Raw genomic sequence first — 22331 nt, forward strand, 5'->3', positions numbered from 1 at the left:
ATAAGAAGGGTGGGAGGGAGACGCAAGAGGGCGGGGATATGGGGACATACGTATGCATATAGCTGATTCACTTTGTTATACAGCAGAAACTAACACAACATCGTAAAGCAATTATGCTCCAATAAAGATGTTAAAAAAGAAAAAAAGCTAATAGGTCTACCACCTGTGGGAATGAAATATTGTCTTCTTGCAGAAATTAGGAAAAAAATCCAACACTCTAGATCTGGCCAGAGCAGATTATACCCACGTAGTAGAAAAATATAAATAAACTGATCCTGAATAAATTTCAAAGAACAGAGCAGTTTTTTGAAGAGCTTTGAAACAGGAAATAAACCCCAGATGCACTTATTTCGCTTGATTTTCTTTCCTGTTTCAAAAAATATTAATTTTGCTCTCTGCCAGGCACAGGGGTACGTGTTGGGAATCCATTTGTGGGTAAAAACTGCTTACCTGAGAGGCTGGCATTACCATTACTCAAATTACAACACAAAGCAGCGTGAAATTGCCACCCTGACAAGTGCAATGCAGAAGATATAAAAACGCGTTCTCTGAGACCTGGTCCTGGAGGCCGGCGGGTGGAGTCCTGAGGAAGGGGTGCTTGAGGAGAGATCTGAAGGCTGGGCGGGTGGAAGGGTCCAGGGTGTGAAGGTGGCTTGTGCAGACTTTGGCAGGAGGAAGCCTAGGGAGAGGGGCTGGAGGAAGGTTGTGTGATGGAGTAGGGGGTCGGGGCAGGCCAGGGGGCACCGCGGGGGGAGCCAAAGAGGCAGGCGGGACCTCCCCCACCGTGATGATGGGGTCTGACCACATCCTCAGTCTGGCCGTCTGTGCTCTCACTGCTGAGTCTGATAGCCAACTTCTGGTCTTCCCACGTGGGTATATTCTTACAAAGAGTTTTTGAATGTAAAGACAGAAGTGAAAATACATTTGATAAAATCCCCGGGGTCATCTCCTTTGAATTTCACTTGACATCCTCCTGAGCCTCCGAGATCGCAGGCATCTTGCTGCCCTCAGTCCTTGTTAAGCCAGGAGGGAGGAGGCAGGACTGGCTTAGAGGCTCAACCTTCAGAGAAGGGGGAGCAGCATCACTCAAGTCCCGAAGAACTTCCCAAAGTCCCTCAGCCCCGAACCTCCCAGTTCAACGCTGAACACCGATAAGGTCCGGGAAAGACAGTGGCATTCTTGTGAGCACAGGAAAAATCAGAATAATCTGAGTGTGTAGTACTTTACTTTTTGCTTGAATAGAATGGTTTTAAGTTTTCCTGTCAATGAAAGAACGTTACAGCTGTTTGTTCGGGCAAAAGGCTGTACCTACTTTAAAAGCCATTTGTCTTCTGGATTCAGTTTGCCTAATCATTTCAGTTTTTCTGTGATTGCTATTTACTGCCATTTGATAATGCAATTCGTGCTTTAAAAATAAATGATAATGACAAAACTCAAAGAAATCACCATCTGAGATTCAGGAGTCAGCAGAGACTAACATTCTCTCGAGGTTAAATGAACTCTTGGGACGGCTGCAGTGAGGGGACCTCGTGCTGGCCCCAGGGGACGAGTCTGGTCTGGTTCTAGAACGAGGCCTGGGTCTCGCTTCTTTACAGGGCTGAGCAGGCTCCTCCCACCCCCACTCCCAGTTGTGGGAACTGCTGGGCTGAGAGGATTAATGCTGGCTTTTCAGGATTGCGAGCCCAAGAGCATTAAACCAGGATGCCCCCGATAGAGACAGCAAGGTCCAAAAGCAATCCCAACCTTGGACGTGTAGACCTGCTGGTACCCCAGGTGGTCCACACGGGCTATTGCACGTGTCCGACAAGGCTGGAGAACATGTAAGTAGAATCAAAAAGTTAGATGATTACAAAGGCTTCCCCCCAGCTACTGGATTTTAAATACTAATCCAAAATATGATATGCTTTCAATGAAGGCCAGACTGACCCTAAGTATCATTGAAAGTGTCATCACCTGTCCTATTTTTTGCTATTTATTTGTTTTCATTATAGGTCTTTCATAGGTTTTACAATTATTTTAATTTAAAACCTCTATTTTAACTAGAGAAATGATATAATTACATTTTTTAGTTATGTGAGTAGTTTACATAATAACCCTGAAATCCTTCCTCTGTGTGACTACTCACAGCCTTGTCCTGTTAGTAAGAGGAAACAGTTGATGGATGCTGGTTCACTTAAGACTTACTTGTTTAAAGCACTGACTGTTATTATATGGTTTGGATCATCAGTGCCTTATAGGACTGAAAAGTGGCCACTCTACAAATTCATACTCATTAAATGTATATTATTAAAAGTTGTGTTTTCACCGTCAACATTTGCATTGCCCACAGTGCTTTATTTGACCAAATGAGTTATAAATCACAATTTGGGTTTTGTTTGATTTTTTTTTTTTTTTGAGAATTGTCTGGGAAAGGAGAAATAAGTACTTCCTCTCCCAGGAAGAATTTCACAGAGTCCCGCGTCATTCTGAATTAGGCCCTGTGGTTCTTTTACAAGATTCAGGTTTAAGTCTGTGTCTCTTTCAAGCATCCCTCTTCCCAAGGCCTTCCTTTTCTGCATTCATTTTGCACACATTGGCTTAGTGACCTGAATCCTTAGCAGATGAACAGCAGGAAATGTTGTCTGACCGCTCGCTGCCAACATCTCATATGTGTGATGTGAAACTCTTTGTGAAAAAGCGAGCCCAATGTTTTTGCCAGGAAGCAGCACGCTTCACTGAAAAGCTATCATCTACCACGGTACATGGCTCTGAGCACAAAAGTCTGATTTCAAACAGAGGCTGAAATGACAACAAATGAAGACAGAAACAGATTGTGGCTGAAAGAAAAAGGCATCTTTCTAAAAAAGGTGGAGGGGCTTCATGTGCACAAATGGACTCTTGCCATGTATGTGCTAAAAGTATTTTTTCAGAGAATCTCTGTCAAACCTAGGTCGACTCTACTGCATTTGAACTCTACCTTCTTGTTTTGGTTGTGCTGCACTCCATGTCTATGATAATATGTAACTATCATGTTTTGGCCTAGGATGTACCAAAATGTGCCAGTATACCCAGTGCCTGTTGAAAACCATTTTGTATGTGTTTGCAAAGTATAATTGAATGTACCTTTGGTTTACTGACAATAATACTATTTTCAACCGTTTCTCCCTTTTACCTGTACACTGAGATTTGTTTGTCACAAGAGACATGGGATGATTTCACTGCAGATGAAATAGGCATCAGTGGTATGTCAATCTCTATACCAAGTTTCAGCATTAGAAAACCTAAATTTATTGGGCTTCTTATGAAAGGGGCCTACTAATAATCACCAGCATTTATTGGTTATCGTTTCCCATGGGCTAGGCAATACGTATGCTTTCCTGTGTTTGATTTAATGCAACACTCCTATGAGTAAGGACCAATATTATTTCCATTTTTTAATGAAGGCAGTGAAGTTCAGAAAGGTTCAGTGACCGTCTCACCTCACAGCCAGCTAGTTGTAGAGCCAGGGTCCAGCACTGGGACTGTCTGATATGCCTCACTTAGAATAGAATGGTGGGAAAACCGACTTGAATTGGATAGGAGTAATATCTTTAAAATTACATTTTGAAGATATTTAAATAATGCTAGATGAATTCTAAGTTTCTAGACAGTTGAGGCATGGAAATAAATCACTGTTGTGGGGCTTCCCTGGTGGCGCAGTGGTTGAGAGTCCACCTGCCGATGCAGGGGACACGGGTTCGTGCCCCGGTCTGGGAAGATCCCACATGCTGCGGAGCGGCTGGGCCCGTGAGCCATGGCCGCTGAGCCTGCGCGTCTGGAGCCTGTGCCCCGCAACGGGAGAGGCCACAACAGTGAGAGGCCCGTGTACCAAAAAAAAAAAAAAAAAAAATCACTGTGTTTAAAAACTTAGCAAGACCAGAAAGTGGTCCCAGGTTCTTATTTTAACAGGCCACTTCAGATCTTTATTGCTAACTGAACTGAGTTTAAGAAAGTGGCAGGATAATCATTGATTGACTTATTAATAATGTGAAAAGAACTATTGTGGTTTTCTAAAAAGCTGATGGCTTGTGAATTTAAAGAAAGAGCTAGCAAGATATGTAACATCTAGGCAGAAAAAAATCATCTCTGCTTCTCACCTTAGCCCTCTGAATTCACTGCCTGGATCACACTTGGGATTTAGTACATAGACTAGGTCCTGCCCCTCTGGGCATGGATCCTGGCGATAGTGATGGGGATAATGGACTTCCTACTGTGCTTATTAAACTTGGCATTGAAAGTACACTTGAGACAGAAAGCCCCAAATGGAAGTAGATGCACACAGGGCAGCTGGGGCCATATATTGCTTCTTAGACCTCCCCGGCCTCAGATCTCTCTCAAGTGTTTATGGACTGTTGTCACAGACCAGACACCATCATCATCTTTTATTCCTCTTGGTATTTTCTAAGTGTAGATTTTTTTTTTTAACCACCTAAATTTCAGGGCAGACTGTGTTAGAACGTTTTTCTATCTGACAGAGCAAAAAGAAAACCCAGGAAAAAATTACCTACACGGAGTCCAGGTGTCCGATTTAGACTCAAGCTTAGGCTTAGTTAGTTTGCTGAGCTCTCCACATGCTCCTATAACACCAGGCAAATTGTGTTGCCATCATTTAGAAATGAAGAGAATTCCAGTTGACCTTTAGAAGTGAGGAGAATGGAAAAGCATTCAGTGTGGAAATATGCAATTAGGGAAGGAAGCATGAAAAAAAATGATGGCATTTTTCATCGAGATTAATCGAAGATAATGTGAGGAGAAATTCCTCCTTCAGATTCATGCCCGGAGCGCTTATTGGGTGCATATGTTGAATGTCTTCTGTGTTTAGGACACTCTGTCGGGGGCATTAAAAAGGTTGCACAGGGCTTCCCTGGTGGCGCAGTGGTTGAGAATCTGCCTGCCGATGCAGGGGATACGGGTTCGTGCCCCGGTCCGGGAAGATCGCACATTGCCGCGGAGCGCCTGGGCCCGTGAGCCATGGCCACTGAGCCTGCGCGTCTGGAGCCTGTGCTCCTGTTGCACAGTTTCCTGTCCTCAGGGAGCAGAAATACAAGTTCACAAAGTGCAACAATACTCAGAAATGTATAATTTCAGAAGAAAATCAGCAGCCCAGTTGAAGAAGATACACAATGGAAAGAATAAAGTGCTTACAGACTGGCACTCCCTCAGATTTCAAAGCAGCTGAAATAAGGGTACGGAAGTGTCAGTTTCCCTGAACGGTCTCAATATTATATGTTTCCTTGTATTAACACACGTGGTATAAGCCTAAGCCAATGTAACAGAGGCTTTTTTTTCAGTGACGGTTTAAAGAAATGCGCACATAGATCCCGCGGAGCCTCAAGGATATATCCACACGCCCTGGTGCTGATGGCTTTGGTTCCCCCGCCCCTCCACATTTCCCCCCGCCCAAGAAGTAGGGACCATTGATTAGCTCCAGTTCTCAGGCAGAACGATGTGCGCTGCCTCATTTTCTTTGTGATTGTGCAGCTTCAGATAAATAAGAACTGCAGCCCGTCTTCTAAGGCAAGAAGATTATACTTGACTTTACAAATTTCTCTAATTTCAGTTTTTAGCCTTTCCCCAGGCTGATTCATAGCTTTGTGAGACTGAAAGGAAAGACAGATTCTGCTGAAGTCTTGTGCTGAGGTTTAGTACAATTTGCTTGTGCGCTCATGACTTGAGCACAGATCAAGACAGGATTTCCAGGGACTTGAGCATCAAGGCAGCGCTCATTTCGGAGGATGCGTCCACAGGTGTTGTGCCGTCTCCTGGTCAGCTGTCAATCAAGAGCAGCTCCTCCCTCCATCCTCCCCTGGGTTCAGTGCCCAGTGTTTGTTACTCTCCATCACCTCCCTAACCTGCCAGGGAAGATGTGAATGCTTTTGCTCATTCACAAAAGAGGAAATCAAGACATTTGTTAACCTACCTGGGTCATATTTTAGTAAGGTATCAGGTTCTTGAGTTAAAGTCTGTATGTTTTAGCTCTGCCAAGGGAGAGCTAAAAAAAAAATTCAAACTGGAAAACATTTCTATTTTGAGTATTTCGTTCATAGCTTTAAATGCAGGTTCATTGTTTGGCTGGTTTATTGGTTGGTTTTACAGTTTGGTGGTTTATCATTGCTCATTTGTATCATTTTATTTCGGCGTGTGGCTCATTCTTCATTTCTTGAGAACTTAACGTTTCTTAAGAAAATTTGTTGGAAAGGGTGTCTTAAGATTTTAAGACTCTCTGTGTGTGTAAATAAAGTTTATGATAATGCAGCTATCAGTGTTGGTACAAGAAGGCTTGAAAGAAAAAAGAAAAGAAAATTTGCTGTAGAGTTCTCCATTTAAGAATTTTTAAGTTGTAAACTTAAGTGTACCTTTCAACCATGCCTGCAAATGAGACCTTGAAAACATACAAAGGCCTTGTGCCCACCTTCAGAAATTCTGATTTATTTGACCTGAGGTGGGTTCCTGGGTATTGGCATATTTTAAATGCTCCCAGGATCCACGGTTGAAAAACCACTAGTTTAAAATATTGCTTTGGCAACACTGGTTATGATATGCTAGTGAGAAAAATTTTAAGTTTCATCACGTTACCTTTTTATTCTCTTAATGGTATTTGACCAAAATGAGGCTCCATAAAAAATAAATATAGGAGGCACATGACTCTCTGTGCACTCAGGATATAAGGCGAGTGCAGAGAGAGACAGCTGTGATATAAGGCAGAATATGGAAAGTGCCCTCTTCGTACCATAAAGTGCTCTAATGTCCAAAGGTGAGAGAAATCACATTTGGCTGGGAGGACAGGAAATGCTGTAAAGAAGTGGCACTGGAGAAGCATTGTGAAGGATGAGAGTTGACAGGCAAAATGTAAGGCAGTTGGGCTTCCCTGGTGGCACAGTGGTTGAGAGTCCGCCTGCCGATGCAGGGGACACGGGTTCGTGCCCTGGTCCGGGAAGATCCCGCATGCCGCGGAACAGCTGGGCCCGTGAGCCATGGCCGCTGAGCCTGCGCGTCTGGAGCCTGTGCTCCGCAACGGAAGGAGCCACAGCAGTGAGAGGCCCGTTTACCGCAAAAAAAAAAAAAAAAAAGTAAGGCAGAGCACTTGGGGACATTTAGAGCATCAGTATGGGTAACACCTGTGATGGACTGAAACATGTCAAGCCTGATTTAGCCCATGAGTTCATAGTGATAATATAAAACAAAAATCCTAATTGGTGACTTCTGGATGGTGCTAGAAAGCCAACTCGTTATCTTGAAATTAGATAAAGGAAAAGATGTGAGCATTGATCCTGGCTTCCATCATCAGACTATGTCACTGGATAAATAATTCTGACAAAGAGAAATGTCTCTTCATAAACATACTCCAACTAATAAATGGGGGACCAAGGTTCGGATTTGAATATCCCCATCTTGCCACCTCAAATTAATGCATCTAGGGCCGCGATCATTAGTGACTGCTAATATCACAAAAAGGCAAGAGTTAACTTTATGCCTCCTGGTGAAATTGCACAGCATCATTTATGGAAACCAGTCGAACAAGAATCTGGTCAAGCTTCTAGATTTCACTATCAGTTTACAGGAAATACAGAAGACAAAAGAACATGTTAAATTACACCATGGAGATGCACACAGCAAGTCTAGACTGAGCAAACTCTACAGACAAATGACCTGGTCTCCTAGACAAGTTAATTTCAAGGGGAAAACCAACATAAATGGAGAACTTGCAGATTAAGAGAGACCAGAGAGATATGTCAGCCGATTGCAGTGTATGGGCTAATCAAAGAAAATGAAAAAGAAAAAAAAATCTTTGAAATAATTGGGGAAATTAAAGTACTGACTAGATATTTGGTGATATTATGAACTGATTGCTACTTTTGTTTAGATGTGATGAAGTTATTGAGATTACATTTCTTAAAAGAGCAGAGTTACATACTAAGATAAATAGAGACAAAATTATTTGCTGAGATGCTTCAGAATATCCAGGGGGAGGATGAGTGGAGCAGAACTACAGATGAACCAAAGTTGTGGTCTTCAGAGGCATTTGTTAAAACTGGGTGATGAGTATGCAGGCTTTCATGATGCTGTTCTCTCTACTTTGGGAAATGTTTGAAATTCTCCCATCCTAAAACATTCTGAAATTAATTTTTTAAAGTTTTTAGACAAATAAAAGTACAAATAAAAATTTTAATGTAAACTTCCAGGTGATGCTGGTTGATAAGACCTTGAGAACCAGTGTTTTACAAACATTGTAAAAATCATGAATTATCTTGGACTTGCAGGAAGTTTCATTAATGCTGCAGGAAAGCTTATTTCATCTGCTGTGTTTGAGTGGTGATGATGGACGTATCTTATCTTCTCTATTAGAAACAGAAACCCAATTTTAAGTGGGAAAAGAGGGTAGAGAGAGGGCAGTCCACTATTGGTTTGTTACTCCAGGAAAGCAAAATCCACTTTCCTTAATGTCCAGGTGTTCAAAGTCAATGGTTATGTAGACTGCGAATGCATCTGAGTCAGAGACATGACTTAGCAACTCACAGGAAACAGCAAATGAGACTAAAAGCTGTTCATCGTCCCCAGTTAAGTAAATTACCCATTGATTTTAGAATACCTCTGTCCAAAAAATGTTTTTTAAGCTACTGAATTCTTTCTTTTTAACATCTTTATTGGAGTATAATTGCTTTACAATGGTGTGTTAGTTTCTGCTTTATGACAAAGTGAATCAGTTATACATATACATATGTTCCCATATCTCTTCCCTCTTTGCATCTCCCTCCCTCCCACCCTCCCTATCCCACCCCTCTAGGTGGTCACAAAGCACCGAGCTGATCTCCCTGTGCTATGCGACTGCTTCCCACTAGCTTCTACTGAATTCTTGACTCATTATAGCTGTTATAAACATATCCAATGAAAGTAAGGTGCCTAGATTTGATCACTTAATGAACATCCTATCTTTGGGAACCGAATATTTAACATAAATTCTCTAAAAGGTCCAGTGACGGTTGAGCTTTAGTCATATTTTAGATGTTACTACCTAAAGATGCACACAGTGTCAACATGTAGAAATAATTGACTTAAAAAGTTAAATAACGCACTAGAAAAAAATTATCCGAGTAAGAAGACTCAAGAATTTGGGGGAGTTGGGAGTAATTGCAGAGGGGATCCTGTCCGGGGCTGCAAAATAGTCCCATTTTGTGTCCTGTGCCAACTCCATCCATTGCCAGGGTCTTTCTCATCACGTGTGTGGAAGGGCTGTGAAGCCGCATTTGGGCTGCACGGGGGAGTGAGCTGTGATCGTTAGTGATGTTGGCCATGAGCACAGGTGCCCAGTTACAGCCTCAAGCCCGTGATCACCTGGCTCCATGGAGGCATATATCCTCACTCAATGATGAGAAGGTGAAGGCCCACATAACGTGAGAGACCTTTCCAGAGTCATCCAGCTGGCTGGCGGCTGTGGTGATGTTTGGCAGATAGGAATTTCATTGTTTACATATAACCATCTATAGCAGATTCTAGACAATCCATCTTAGTTCTTAGGGCCAAAACAAACAAACAGAAACAAACCCAAAAACCCTTCAGAGTGAAGAATGGTCCACTATGTTATTGTCTTAAGGACTGTTTATAGTGTTCAAATATGTTTAAAATAGTAAGAAAAAATCTGGTCTGTTCAAGAGAGAGCTGTGGTTCATTAATAGCAATCAAATGGTGTGAAGCCAGAAAATTAAGAACCAGTTAGTACAGTGGTCTGTGCTTGAGCTAATCATTCCACCTGTTAGACAGAAGGAAGAAGACGGCAGCCAGAAGACAGCTAATAAAACAATGCCCAAGGCCACCTGCAGCATGGCCAGAATAATTCCTCCATTGAGGGCCTGGCTGTGGTCTGCTGGCTCAGAGGATGTAGAAGGCTTTGTAGAGGAAGGTTTATTGTATTTGTTTTGTTTTGTTTTGTTTTTACTCATTGAGAAAGTACTTGACCAGACACTGGTGTATATTTTGTGTGTGTGTGTGTGTGTGTGTGTGTGTGTTGTGTTGTGTTCTAGTTAAAGCAGTTAGACAGTAAGCAGATAATTGATATCTGAAGAAAGAGCAGGGCATATTAATACTAAGGTTGCTTATTGGTACCACAAGGAGCTGTATATGTGCTCCTACCACAAAAATGCCTAGTGAGTTCTATATTACGTATTCTGCCAGTTATCAATCACGTAGGCTGATAATATCAATAGCTGACGTTTGTGGGACGCTTGACATGTGTTATCACTGGACCAAGTTGGAATACTTTGTTTCATTTTAATGTCAACCATTACAAAGAAGTAGATGGTATCATACCCGTTTTACAGAGGGAAAGCTTCGAGGTCAGCACAGCTGCAAGGGACTTAAGGAAGACTCAAAGCCAGGTTTACCTGTTAAAGCCACTGTCATAGACAGCTCTAAGACTGCCTCTCCCATGTAACTCCTCTGAACCTCTGTGTTCTTATCTCTAAACTGGACACCATACCAATGGAAGCATCAGAAGAACCAGTTTTTTTTTGGTGCAAACTTTATAATTTGTTAAGCATTATTCAGAAGCAATATGCTGTTATTTACAAATAAAGGATTTAAACCAGCGAGCAGCATTTCATTGTCATACCATTTATTTATATCCATTGAACAATGTTACACAGTTTAGCTAACATGTAATTTATTTTCATACATTATTAAACTTTTTTCAAATACAACATTGATTATTCAGCTGGTTACAATTCAGGCTTCACTTTTCTATCCTACATTTATCTTTTCTCCTAAATAGTCATGCTTGAGGGGGCTAAGTAATTTCCAATATATTTGCGGTTGCACAGTAATACATACCACTTGCACGTCTTCTGGATACTTAACTCTTTTGATATGCCCATTGTTTATCAATTTTCTTATTTTTCTCTTACTACATTAAATCTTAAAGAGAAATACGCTTAAGGTACGAGATGTGAAATGTTGGTACTGCACAAACAAAATGTAGTTTAGCTTAATTGCTTCCAGTTAATCCATCTCAGACTCCAAGGCCAAGTTTAAAAGACCTTTGATGAAAATATGATACTGTATATCACCATAAATTAAGCTGATGGATTTTTTTCCCCAAGTGACTGCCTTTTTTTTCTTTCTCCAATTGACTGCTTTATGGCCAGAAATACAGCACATATATCTACATCTTACATTTATAAATGATCATTTAAATCTTTAAAGTTAATGAACATGTTATGTTTAATAGAAAGGATTTTCTCTAAAAAAACAATTAAGAAAAAGTTGAACTCTGTGATACAAAGTTGAAATTTGTGGCTGTAAACAAAAACTAATAAAGTTTAACGGGCTTTAGAAAGTGATCCATAGCTAGAATTTCTAAGTAAGGACTGGGATAGAAAGTTTGAAAGGGACTTCTGCATAAGACAAGGAATGGGGTTAATTCTTCTCAGGCTCAGAACCTGATCACCTGGGGGGAGTGAGTGTGGGTATTCTGAAACACAGCTGTGGTTGGCCCTTTAATGCTCTCACCGTCAGGATTTTTGTGTTTCACTATATATATATATATATATATATATATTTTTTTTTTTTAGCGCGGTATGTGGGCCTCTCACTGTTGTGGCCTCTCCCGTTGCAGAGCACAGGCTCCGGACGCGCAGGCCCAGTGGTCATGGCTCACGGGCCCAGCCGCTCCGCGGCATGTGGGATCCTCCCAGACCGGGGCACGAACCCATGTCCCCTGCATCGGCAGGCAGACTGTCAACCACTGCGCCACCAGGGAAGCCCTCACAATATATTTGAGGCTTCCGAGCACCACTTCATTTCCCCCAAGTACTTCCGTTTCGAAATCATCCGCAGGTCGCCTGTACTTACTCACTGACAGGAGTTATTTATTTATTTGTTTGTTTGTTCTGTAGGAGTTGCTTCTTGTAGGATTAGGTCCACTTTATTGAGCCTTCTTTCTAGTTAAAAAGGAGATGGTAGGGCTTCCCTGGTGGCACAGTGGTTGAGGGTCCGCCTGCCGATGCAGGGGACACGGGTTCGTGCCCTGATCTGGGAAGATCCCACATGCCGCGGAGCGGCTGGGCCCGTGAGCCATGGCCACTGAGCCTGTGCGTCTGGAGCCTGTGCTCCGCAACGGGAGAGGCCACAACAGTGAGAGGCCCGCGTACCACAAAAAAAAAAAAAAAAAAAGAGAGAGATGGTAAAGTGATCAAACCTGCTTGTTATTTACTGAACAGTTACAACAAGCAATATTTTAAATTTTACCCATTTTTGTTCGTGACAATTGAGAGAACTTTTTTGGTGTGTGTTGACTTGTTTTTCTGTTTTGTTCTCCATAGAAACGCTCCAGAGGCCAAGTGCTGTTTGATAAAGTATGTGAACATCTGAATTTGCTAGAAAAAGACTATTTTGGGCTTACATATCAAGATGCTGAAAACCAGAAGGTGAGTGGTTGAAAGCAATACAAAGTATTACGGCTTCAGCTGCGCTTCACTGCAAGAAAGTGAACTGAAGCTGAATTGGTAAATCGTTTTCTCCTCGTACTCCCACGCCCTCACATTTATTATCCAAGGCCCTAAATGCTGTTAATCACCTATTTCTTCATGAAGGAAATTATTGACAACTTCCTTTAATCTTGAGTCTTTCGGAAACAGTCAGTCAGTCAGTGTTTCTGCTTTTCATGCTTGAGTTCCTTATGGTTCCAGAAAAGCATTTTATATGGTGCTTTGGGGGGATGATATATTTCCATGCATTTGAGCCAATGAGAATCACATACATTGATAATTATACAGAAAACATGTTCACTGGATGCCATCTTATTAATTCATCTTATTACACTTTCATATTCTTGCTGAATCACAATATAAGATGAATCATGTACAGACCTCATGTACAGGGCAAGCAGTTAATGTATTCAGTCCACGTTTAATGTTACATGTAAAACCTCTGTAGACTCTTAGACCTGCTGGAGTCTCTTCAGGCCTTTATCTCACTTATCCCCCCAACTGCCTGAAAGATAAGGAGGAAGAAATTGTTTTCTTAATGCTGGAAACTGAGCCACAGCAATTGTGCTCATTAAACGTCACTTGTTCAGTTGTCGTTCGTTAGTGAATCAGACTTTATCTTTACTGAATTCCGTGGATGATGTCTAACTTCATTATTAAACACCTGAGTGTTCTGATGAGGAAAATCGTAAGTGTCAAACAGGTGTTCGTTTGTTAGGAAAGCATTCTAAGAAGGTGCCTTAAAATCTATAATCACGGAAGTCACTGCATGGGACTGAACGGCTAGGACATCAGTGGTCAAGTTACATGCAGAGTCAGCTCTCTGTGTTCTTGGGTTCTGCATCTGCAGATTCAACCAACAGCAGATCAAAAATATTTTTTTTAATTCCAGAAAGTTCCAAAAAGCAAAATTTGAATTTGCCAGTGCACCAGCAAGTATTTACATAGCATGTCCATTGAATTAGGTTTTATAAATAATCTAGAAATGATTTCAAGTATATGGGGGCATTGCATAGGTTATATACAAATACTGTGCCATTTTATATAAGGGACTTGAGCATCCTCAGATTTTGGTGTTACCTGGGGTCCTGGAGCCAATCCCCTGTGGTTACCAAAGGATGACTATATCTTTATCTCATGCTTGTAACTTGTTTGAACATAGAATCCACCATTTTTTCTCCTCTGTTTTCTGTGCTGGCTTGAACCCCTGAAGGCACTTGTTGTAAAAGAAAAGCCTGAATTGTGTACACACACATCTCCTCATTAGACCAGAGCCTGGGCCCTCGCAGGACTAGCGAAGGGGCACCAGATGTAGGGGAAGGACCCAGCTGGGGGAGCCTTCCGGCAGCCACTCCTTCTCCAATACGTTTAGTTCATCTCTACCCAGTCAACACTAAGTCATCTCCATTCTTCTCTGATTCATATTCAGACTCTCACTTCTTTTTCAGAATTGGTTGGACCCTTCCAAGGAAATTAAAAAACAGATTCGAAGTAAGTTCTTTTGGATTATTATGTATAGAAATAGGAAGATTTTCAAAGAGTGGGGTTATCTGAAATGGTAGCTCATACCCACATGGCTGGTGTGAATACAGTATTTTGAAAGACAGATTAAGATCTCAAATTTTATCTTTGGCAGGTTGGTCTAGCTCAGATACCCATTATTAATTATTGCGACCTGGGAATAAAATGACATGACACTTGACCTATTCCCTTGCCTGTTCAGAGATGTGAGATATGATTTAATCAAGTGATGCCCCCATTGGCAATCATCTAAAAGTTTCAAACTTAATTATTAATGTTGTATTAAGCCTAACTGCCACCAAAGTATGCAAGGCAAGCAGTCAAGCTAAAAGTAATAGTCATTTAATAGCTTAGAAATGGAGTAACAAGTCAGACTGAAGTTTACTGTCTGATGACATCTTCTTTTCTTAGCCCTAAAGGCAATTTAAGAAATGGACATTTCCTAGCGCACAAAACAATTACATGAGCCACTCAGAAAATTTAAATACAGGTAGCAAATAAGTATTAGAAAAGGTGCTAAGTGTTAGTAATAATTAAATGCAAATTAAAATGAGACATTTTTCACCTATTCAGATTAGCAAAGATTTTAAAAGTTTAATAATGCCCTACACTGGCAATTTTGTACATAATTGGTAGAAATATAACCCTTTAAGAAGGCACTTTGTGTCAGTATTTATTAAAATTTAAAATGTGCTTATTCTTTGACCCCTGATTTTACTTGTAGAAATGTATCCAGTGTCTGCTTAAGAGAGGAGTGTGTACATATGTGTTGTACATGTAGGAAAGTTCATTATCATACCATTGGCAATAGAAGACTCAAAGCAACTTAAATATCCATTTATAAAGAAATGATTAAATTGATCATGAAATAGCCATACCTTGAAATACTAGGTAGCTGTTAAATAGAATGAGGTAGAATAAATATGTTTTAGCTCTCATTAGTGAGACCTTAGAGAAATAATTCATATTTGTTTAAAATAAGTTATGCATATAATGCATATATAGGTATGTGGAAATACCTATACCTCCAGAAGTGGCACTGCAGGGTAGGGGGTTAAGAAAGAGGAATTTTTTCATTTTTATTTTTAAGTCTTTTCTGTAGCTGTTGCTTTTTACTATGGATAAATGGTAAAACATGGATATACTTTATAATTTCAACTAACTAGTTAATTTTTTTTCAAGCAATTCATTTTTTATCAATAAAATCTAGTTTAATTTTCCAGAACAACCGATTCTATTTGAAGGTTAAATTTAAGACCAATTTATTAATAGGAACAGCATTCCCATCAAAGTTAGTATTAAAAGAGAAAGCAAATCCTTCTAGTGCCTTTGAATGTTCTGAGGTCTCAAAATACCCTACATGCTAATAAAAAGTAATTAGTAGCGAGCAGTTTGAAATGGCTTCATACTAGATAACACCTCAAAAGAAGCAAAAAATTCACTATGCTTCTAGATATGAGAGAGTCTGATGATTCTTTGTACAACGAAAACATCTTTACCATACTTTTGAGAGGAATTTGGTGTGGTCTCTAATCAGAAACTTGATAGTGAAGTAGTTTGATAGAACTAAATTTAGGGTTTAAAACCAGGGACAGCTACAGTTGTGATAAGAAGGTGAAAACTTCAGAGTCCTAGTAAAAACTTTAAGATGATTAATATGTTCTCAGGATCTTTTTATGGAGTTATTAAAAGCAGATGTGCTGAATATCTTAACATTTCATGTGCTTTAAGTCCTCTATATTCACCTAATTAATGAAACACTGTTTCGTACTTGGTTGATTTTATAATTACAGATCACTTTGAAAATATATTAAATGTTCAAGGGTAAGTCATTATACTGTGACAAGAAAGGCTGTAACAACAGTTAATTTTCTTTTCTGCTGTTAATGGAATTCTTTTTTTCCTTCATTTCCCATTTATCCTGTCTCCGACCTTCCTTTGTAAGAGATGAAGTTTAGGGGACAATCAGAACATGAGATTTAAAGGATATTTTCCTCATGTAGATTAGGCAGTGTTTGTGACAGCAACATAAGGAGAACCAAGTGACAATCATGCAGATAAAGGAGGAGACAAGAAAAAATTGGAATTTTTTAGGAATGGAATTTGGTGTTTTTATCTATATTCCTTATTGTTTCCCATGCACAAGATGCCTTCTTTCCACAAAAGGTACATTCTATCAAGGCAGAAAAGTATTATCAGAACTAATGTAATTATTGTACAATCACCTCCTCTTTCTGAACATAAATATCAACAATAAAAGGATATTGCCATTATTTTTATGCTGTAGGTCTCTAGAATGAGATCTTCAAGAGAATGGCAAATGTCAATCAAGCTGATAAAGATTTTAAGTTATGAATTTATGAGAAATAGAAAATCCTGAGCCTGAAGAGTTTGTTCTTATGAAAAAAATTCTTATTCCAATCATCTTTTAGCCTAGCAGATCTAAAATTTCTAAATATATTCTGATATATAGTATATTTATGATATAGTAACTTCATGATATAGAATATATGATATATAGTGATTTATGCTATAAACGTAGTATTTTTAGAAATTTTAAGATTTGGCAGGCATAGAAGACTAAAATTAGAATTTTTTCATAAGAATGAATTCTCTTCAGTTTCACAGTTTTCTGATTATCATAAATTTGGAATTTAAAATCCTGTATCAGCATTATAGAATATCATTTTAATGCATTCAAGCTCTTGCATTTCCGTCTCTAACCAGAGCCGTCATCTGATCAGACACAGGCTCACAAACCTATTTATGGCATAACTATAGCCTCCCAGTGATTTGTTTCTGCCAGATTCTTTACGAGGATATGTGTTTCAGCTTTAATCTGCCTCTCTCATTATTTCAAATGTTACACCTCATTTCACTGGATTTTTTTTTTCCTTGATTTTGGTGTAGATTGTGTTTTCCTTAAACTTTCCCACCGTTTCAAAATAATGTCCAGCAAAACCTCATATTTGATTGGGTTGTAACCTTAGGAAAGTAGATTCCTTGGGATTAGTGATTTTCAAAGTACGGTCAGGTGTATTAGAACCATTAGGGTGTTTATTAAAATCACAAGTTCCTGGGCCATAATGCACATCTCCGGAATAAAAACCTCTGAGTAGGGCCTAGGGATTGGCATTTTTAACAAGCCCCTCCGATGCTTCTTAGGCCCACGATCATTTGAAAGTCACTTTCCTGTAATGAGGATTTTCGCGTTGAAATATCTTTCTTCTATTTTTATTCCCTCTTAGTTTCCAACTTCGAGTGTTTACCCTGAATTTATTATGAGTTTAATTACATTGTTAAACGATTCATTGGATTCACTTTGAAGTGGATAAAAATTATAAAAGAACAATAAATCATTTCCCATAACGAATCCATTAGCTTTCATTCCAGTTGCTTGCGGGGAAACCAGCTTTCATTATGAACCTCACCGCTGGCAAGCATTCCATTTTAGCAGGAGGTGAATAGGAATCAATAGGAAGGTAAAACCAAATCAGACTTGTTAATTTTAGAATAACGAGGACGTTTTTGAGAACAGTGGGAAAAATAATCGCTAGAAATAGGTTTGATTGCCAGATATTTTATGGCTTGTAATTCTTACAGCCCATGTTTTGGGAATATTTTCTTAGTGGTTTAGAAATGTGACACAAAACACCCAGTAATACCCGGTCCCTATACCAAGTCCTTTATAAGGCAACTCAAATGGTGTCCCTGCCAGGTGGACCTCTAAGTGTAATATGAATAGTGGTGTCCAGAATAAACCAGCATTAGTGAATGGACTATGCCATGGGTGACAGAAATACAGGTGACCTCTGCAGCTAAGTATTTGCTACTCAAGCAAGAGAACAGTTCAAAGGAAGGAGCCGGGAGGTACTTAGGATGTTGTCCCTTTCTTGTGAATGTTTGGGAAGGACTCCGGGAGAGAATGGAGCTTCCAGGAGTCACTGAATGGGAGAAGGGGGTGTTTGGAAGTCTTAGGAGGGCATTTGAAGCATGAGGGCTGGACCACGAGGTCATGAATCACAGAGCAAAAGGAAGACCACGGCTCCGAGGAAAGGCCTCCAGCACCGAAGCTGGGAGACCAGGAGGGTCCTCCAAGCCACTGTTCAGAACGAGCAGGGCCTGGGCCCTTGGAGTGTGCTTACTGGGTGGAGGCAAGAAATGGAAACAGTTCCCGGCGAAGGAGCACCCAGGCTTCAGTAATGTACCACATTTATTAAAAGGCCAGGCGGAGAGACCAAGGTGAAAATAAGTGACAGGGGTGATCACAGAGAGAGTAAATGTCGAAAAGAAGAACAGGTGGGTTTCATTCTCATTTACAGTGATAAACATGGTTAGGTATACACAACTAGAGAATGCATGGATAAAACGGAGCACTCAGGAAGGCTTGTAATGTCTCGTGTTTACATATGGACAGTCTGGGGAGCAGGTGCCTGTGAGCTGACGTCTGGGTGACCCTCTTCCCTGCTGGAGAGGCCATAGGAGATGCCACAGGAGGAGGGGCGGCCGCCTGCAGTGAGGACCGTCCTGATCAGGGGCTGAGGAGGAGGGCTGGGTTTGGTCATGCACAGTACATACCCGCAGTGTCTCTTCCATCAGAAATTTCCCCAAGTAAGAAGAGAACTTTCCGAATGGCCCACAGAGCAGCTCATCTCTTAATATGACAGCAAACCTTTCCCATAAAATAAAGATACCCTGAACAGTCCCTTGACATGTATTATTATGGGATCTGACCTGTAATAACAAAGCAGAAAGGACAAAGGAAATGGGATTCTGGCTGTAATGTTGGTATGTGAGCTCTCCAGAACTTCAGAGAATAGATCCGGTCAGCCCTAGACTCGTCTGATTGAGGCTTATCTGTCTCGTTTACTTTTTTCCCCTCTTCCCAGGGCCTTTGTCTCTGAGAAAGGGAGGAAGTTTAGTCAATTTCCTTGCTAGTTAGAAACCCCAGTAAAGGATTGGATGGGGCAGAAGATTAGAAACTGGAGGAAGGTTGAGTTACCTGTGAATTTCACTGAAAGGAGACTTCCCTATTTTCCATTGATGATTAAAAGCTGCCTGGGTGTTAGTGCCTGGAGTTAGGGCAGTTCTAGCTACTGCTTAGTATAATAAGTACAAAGGGATTGTCTAAGACTTTATTCTGATTTTTTCTCCTCTCTGCAGGTGGTGCTTGGCACTTTTCATTTAATGTGAAATTTTACCCACCAGACCCTTCCCAGCTCTCTGAAGATATCACCAGGTATTTGCAAGTTGTCAGTGGAAAAGGCAGGCATGTTGGGAGTTGTGCTCCTCTTAAATTCTCGGGAGGAGGGCAGGCTTACATCTGGTAACCTTACAGTCATCCACACTGACATGGCAAACAAAAGGCAACTGAATGAGAGCAAACATCCGATGAGAAGATTTGCCAAATCATATCTGTTCCCAGTTGAATCTTTGGTGCTAAGCTGTTACTTCCCTCTGCCTGACCCTGGTGGGAAAACACGCAGAACTGAGATGCTGTCATCTACCCACCACAGTCAAATTCAATGGGATTCAGCCTTAAATGATACGACAATTCCTAGTGCTCCTGCTTCAAAACTTAGAGCAAAAGTGTGTCTTCGGATGCTTATGCCTTTTTATATAACCAGTCTGATACGTGGTGGCTGTTTTAAAAAATCACACAGGCGTGCGCACACACACACAAATGCACATAAACACGTGCACACCTAAGAGTGTACCTTCCACACCTTCTGTATACAAGGAAGATGTTTCATTCGTTTTAGAGAAAAGGCATCAAGAAAGGAATCTAACAGTCTGGCTTGGTGACTGAGCTTTGAGTATAAGGAAGAATCTCTTTTTGAAGCCATTCTGGGTTTGCTGTGTGTCCCTCTAGGCCTCTTCTAATGCTTTCTACTTTGGAATCCTTGGTTTTCTCACTGTGTTTCGTAGTAAGTTTATAGCCAGTCAGAGTGATACTGTGCAGTGTGGCCTTACAACCCTTCTTGGCAGACTTTTCAGGAAAGAGAAATTACTCAGAAAGCTTTAGTCACTTGCTATGATGAAAAATCATTTCAGCAGACATGTTAGGAGAAGGGGAAAAACTAATTCCAGAAGATTTCTTTTATATTTTCATTAAGTCAAAAAACAATTTGTAATTTCTTATATAAAGATACTTTTTAGTAGTCGAGGAACTATTTAATTGTAGCTAATTTATGGTTAGAGAGCGTATATATACTTTGAGTTGGAGTCTAGTGCATGATTCCTTTCCATTTGTGTCATGTGTGTAAGGCCTGTGAAATGTGTAGAAATTTTTGTATCTGGATTACATGGCATTTACTTATATAATCAGCTTAAAACCGTATTTAGAGGGGACCTTAACACTTTATCATAGTCCTCAGCTTCAACAGATTAACGGTTCGCTTCTTATGTGAAAGGTACAAGGTATATTTTATTCTTAGACTCGTATGCTGGGCCACGAAGACTGTTAGTAAAATTCATCAATGTTCCCACTTACCTTGGAGTCTTCTACTGTTAGTATATCTGTCACTCTTAGAAGCAGAATAACAGGGAAGGTAAAAGTCAGCTATTAAGGGAGATATTTGCCTATGATATTGGCAAAATTATATGGAAAATGTTTCATAGTCCCCCAATTTAGAATTGTTTACTTCTAGTGATGCGACTTTAAGGTAATAATTCTTCAAAGTTAGTCTTCGTAACGGTTGAATTCTAGGAAGTTATCTAAAGAAAAAAATGAGACCTTGACCCAGGAGAAAGGTCCCCTCATCAGGAACGCAGGAAGTTGCAAGTAGTGTTCACGATGGCACAGCCGTTGAGTTACGTGCAATTTGTCTTGGTCGTGTGGCAGGACCTTTCATCTAGATAGCAAAATGAGACTTCCTTTAGGTAGTTGGGGCCTAATCATTATATTTAAGAGCACCATTTTTTTATTATAATTTCCCCCACCAGAGATTTTGTTTGACTTTCAACGTTATCTTAATGTTAGAGAGATAGTCTGTAGGTTTCTTTTACTCTGTGCCTCATCAATGAATCCCTGTATTATTATGAACTTGCCTCTAGATGCCCTTAAATATTGTATTTTGTAGCTAAGTTTTCCCCTAGTATTTAGATCCAGATCCAGATACAGATGCTAGACAATGTGTCCTAGTGGATTATTCTGCAGGGAGTGCTTGCTTGCCGCCCACTTTGTACTGGGCCGTCTCCTAACGCTGGCTTTCTGCCCGTCCTCTGGCTCCTGGAAGGTACTACCTCTGCTTACAGCTGCGCGATGACATCGTGTCTGGCAGGCTGCCCTGCTCCTCTGTCACCCTTGCCACGTTGGGCTCGTACACCGTCCAGTCAGAACTGGGAGACTACGACCCAGACGAGTGTGGCAGTGACTACATCAGCGAGTTCCGCTTCGCGCCAAACCACACAAAAGATCTAGAAGACAAAGTCATCGAGCTGCACAAGAGCCACAGGTTAGCGGCAGGAGCCCCGAGAGCGTCCGTTTAAGCTGTGCTCGGTGGGTGGGCATCCCCTGCACCACCTGCTTCCCCTGGGACTGAAGTCAGTGCCTTAAGGGTGGGACCCAGCAGAGTGAGGTTCTGGACCTGGTACAGTTCTGGGTAGTTACACTCCTACTCGGGATGTCCTTGTGATGTTTCTGCTAAAAGCCATTTTCCTGCTATTCTCCCCCCGCCTCCCCCAGAGTACAAATCTTTTGGTGCCTCTGTGGGAACTTGCAAGGGAGCTAAGTGGAAAATATTATGGCTCCACCAGGTTAAAAAAAAAACAAAAACAGCATTGTAATACCTCTCATTTTTTCTTATCAGAGGCATGACACCCGCAGAAGCAGAGATGTATTTCTTGGAAAATGCCAAAAAGCTCTCCATGTATGGGGTGGATTTACATCATGCCAAGGTATGCATTTTTTAAACTCCAGGCCTTCTATCTAATTTTATTTAACAGCGTCCAGGACCCAGCTGTCACAAACGTTATATGCCAAGTACTGTGTATGCCCCGTTGTGACGCCCACCAGGCACTCAGAAAATTCATGTTAAATTTTAGAAACTCTCTGTAAAGTTTAGATACTGTGACAAATAATCAGTGCTTTGAAATATGATGATTATTTTGAAGTTCAGTTAAAATTAACCAGCCAGGCTAAGATTGCCTAGTCTAACACAGTGGTTCACTTTTCCTGGGAACAGCTTTGATCCATCTTCTGAGCTGATAAAAGCTCTGAGTCCCAGAATAGCCCTGCTCTCCACCTCATCGCTGTCACCTTTTTATTTTATTTATTTTTTTGCCTAACTTGTCTTTTAAAGAAAGAAAAAG

At 40.7% G+C, this 22331-nt stretch overlaps 1 protein-coding gene across 15 annotated transcripts in view; it reads left to right on the forward strand.

Moving 5' to 3' along the window:
- EPB41L3 (erythrocyte membrane protein band 4.1 like 3) overlaps positions 1-22331 on the forward strand; it is a gene marked incomplete at both ends in the record, with an annotated part of 86187 nt that overhangs the window by 24706 nt on the left and 39150 nt on the right. For all 15 annotated transcript variants that reach the window (XM_079717212.1, XM_079717206.1, XM_079717214.1 and 12 more), the window contains 5 exons: positions 12333-12437; positions 13946-13988; positions 19182-19257; positions 21257-21475; positions 21830-21917. In XM_079717212.1, the coding sequence (XP_079573338.1) occupies positions 12333-12437; positions 13946-13988; positions 19182-19257; positions 21257-21475; positions 21830-21917 (531 nt within the window). The remainder of the gene's footprint in view (positions 1-12332; positions 12438-13945; positions 13989-19181; positions 19258-21256; positions 21476-21829; positions 21918-22331) is intronic.

Source organism: Hyperoodon ampullatus (genome assembly GCF_949752795.1).
Source record: "Hyperoodon ampullatus genome assembly, chromosome: 13".
Taxonomy (NCBI): domain Eukaryota; kingdom Metazoa; phylum Chordata; class Mammalia; order Artiodactyla; family Ziphiidae; genus Hyperoodon; species Hyperoodon ampullatus.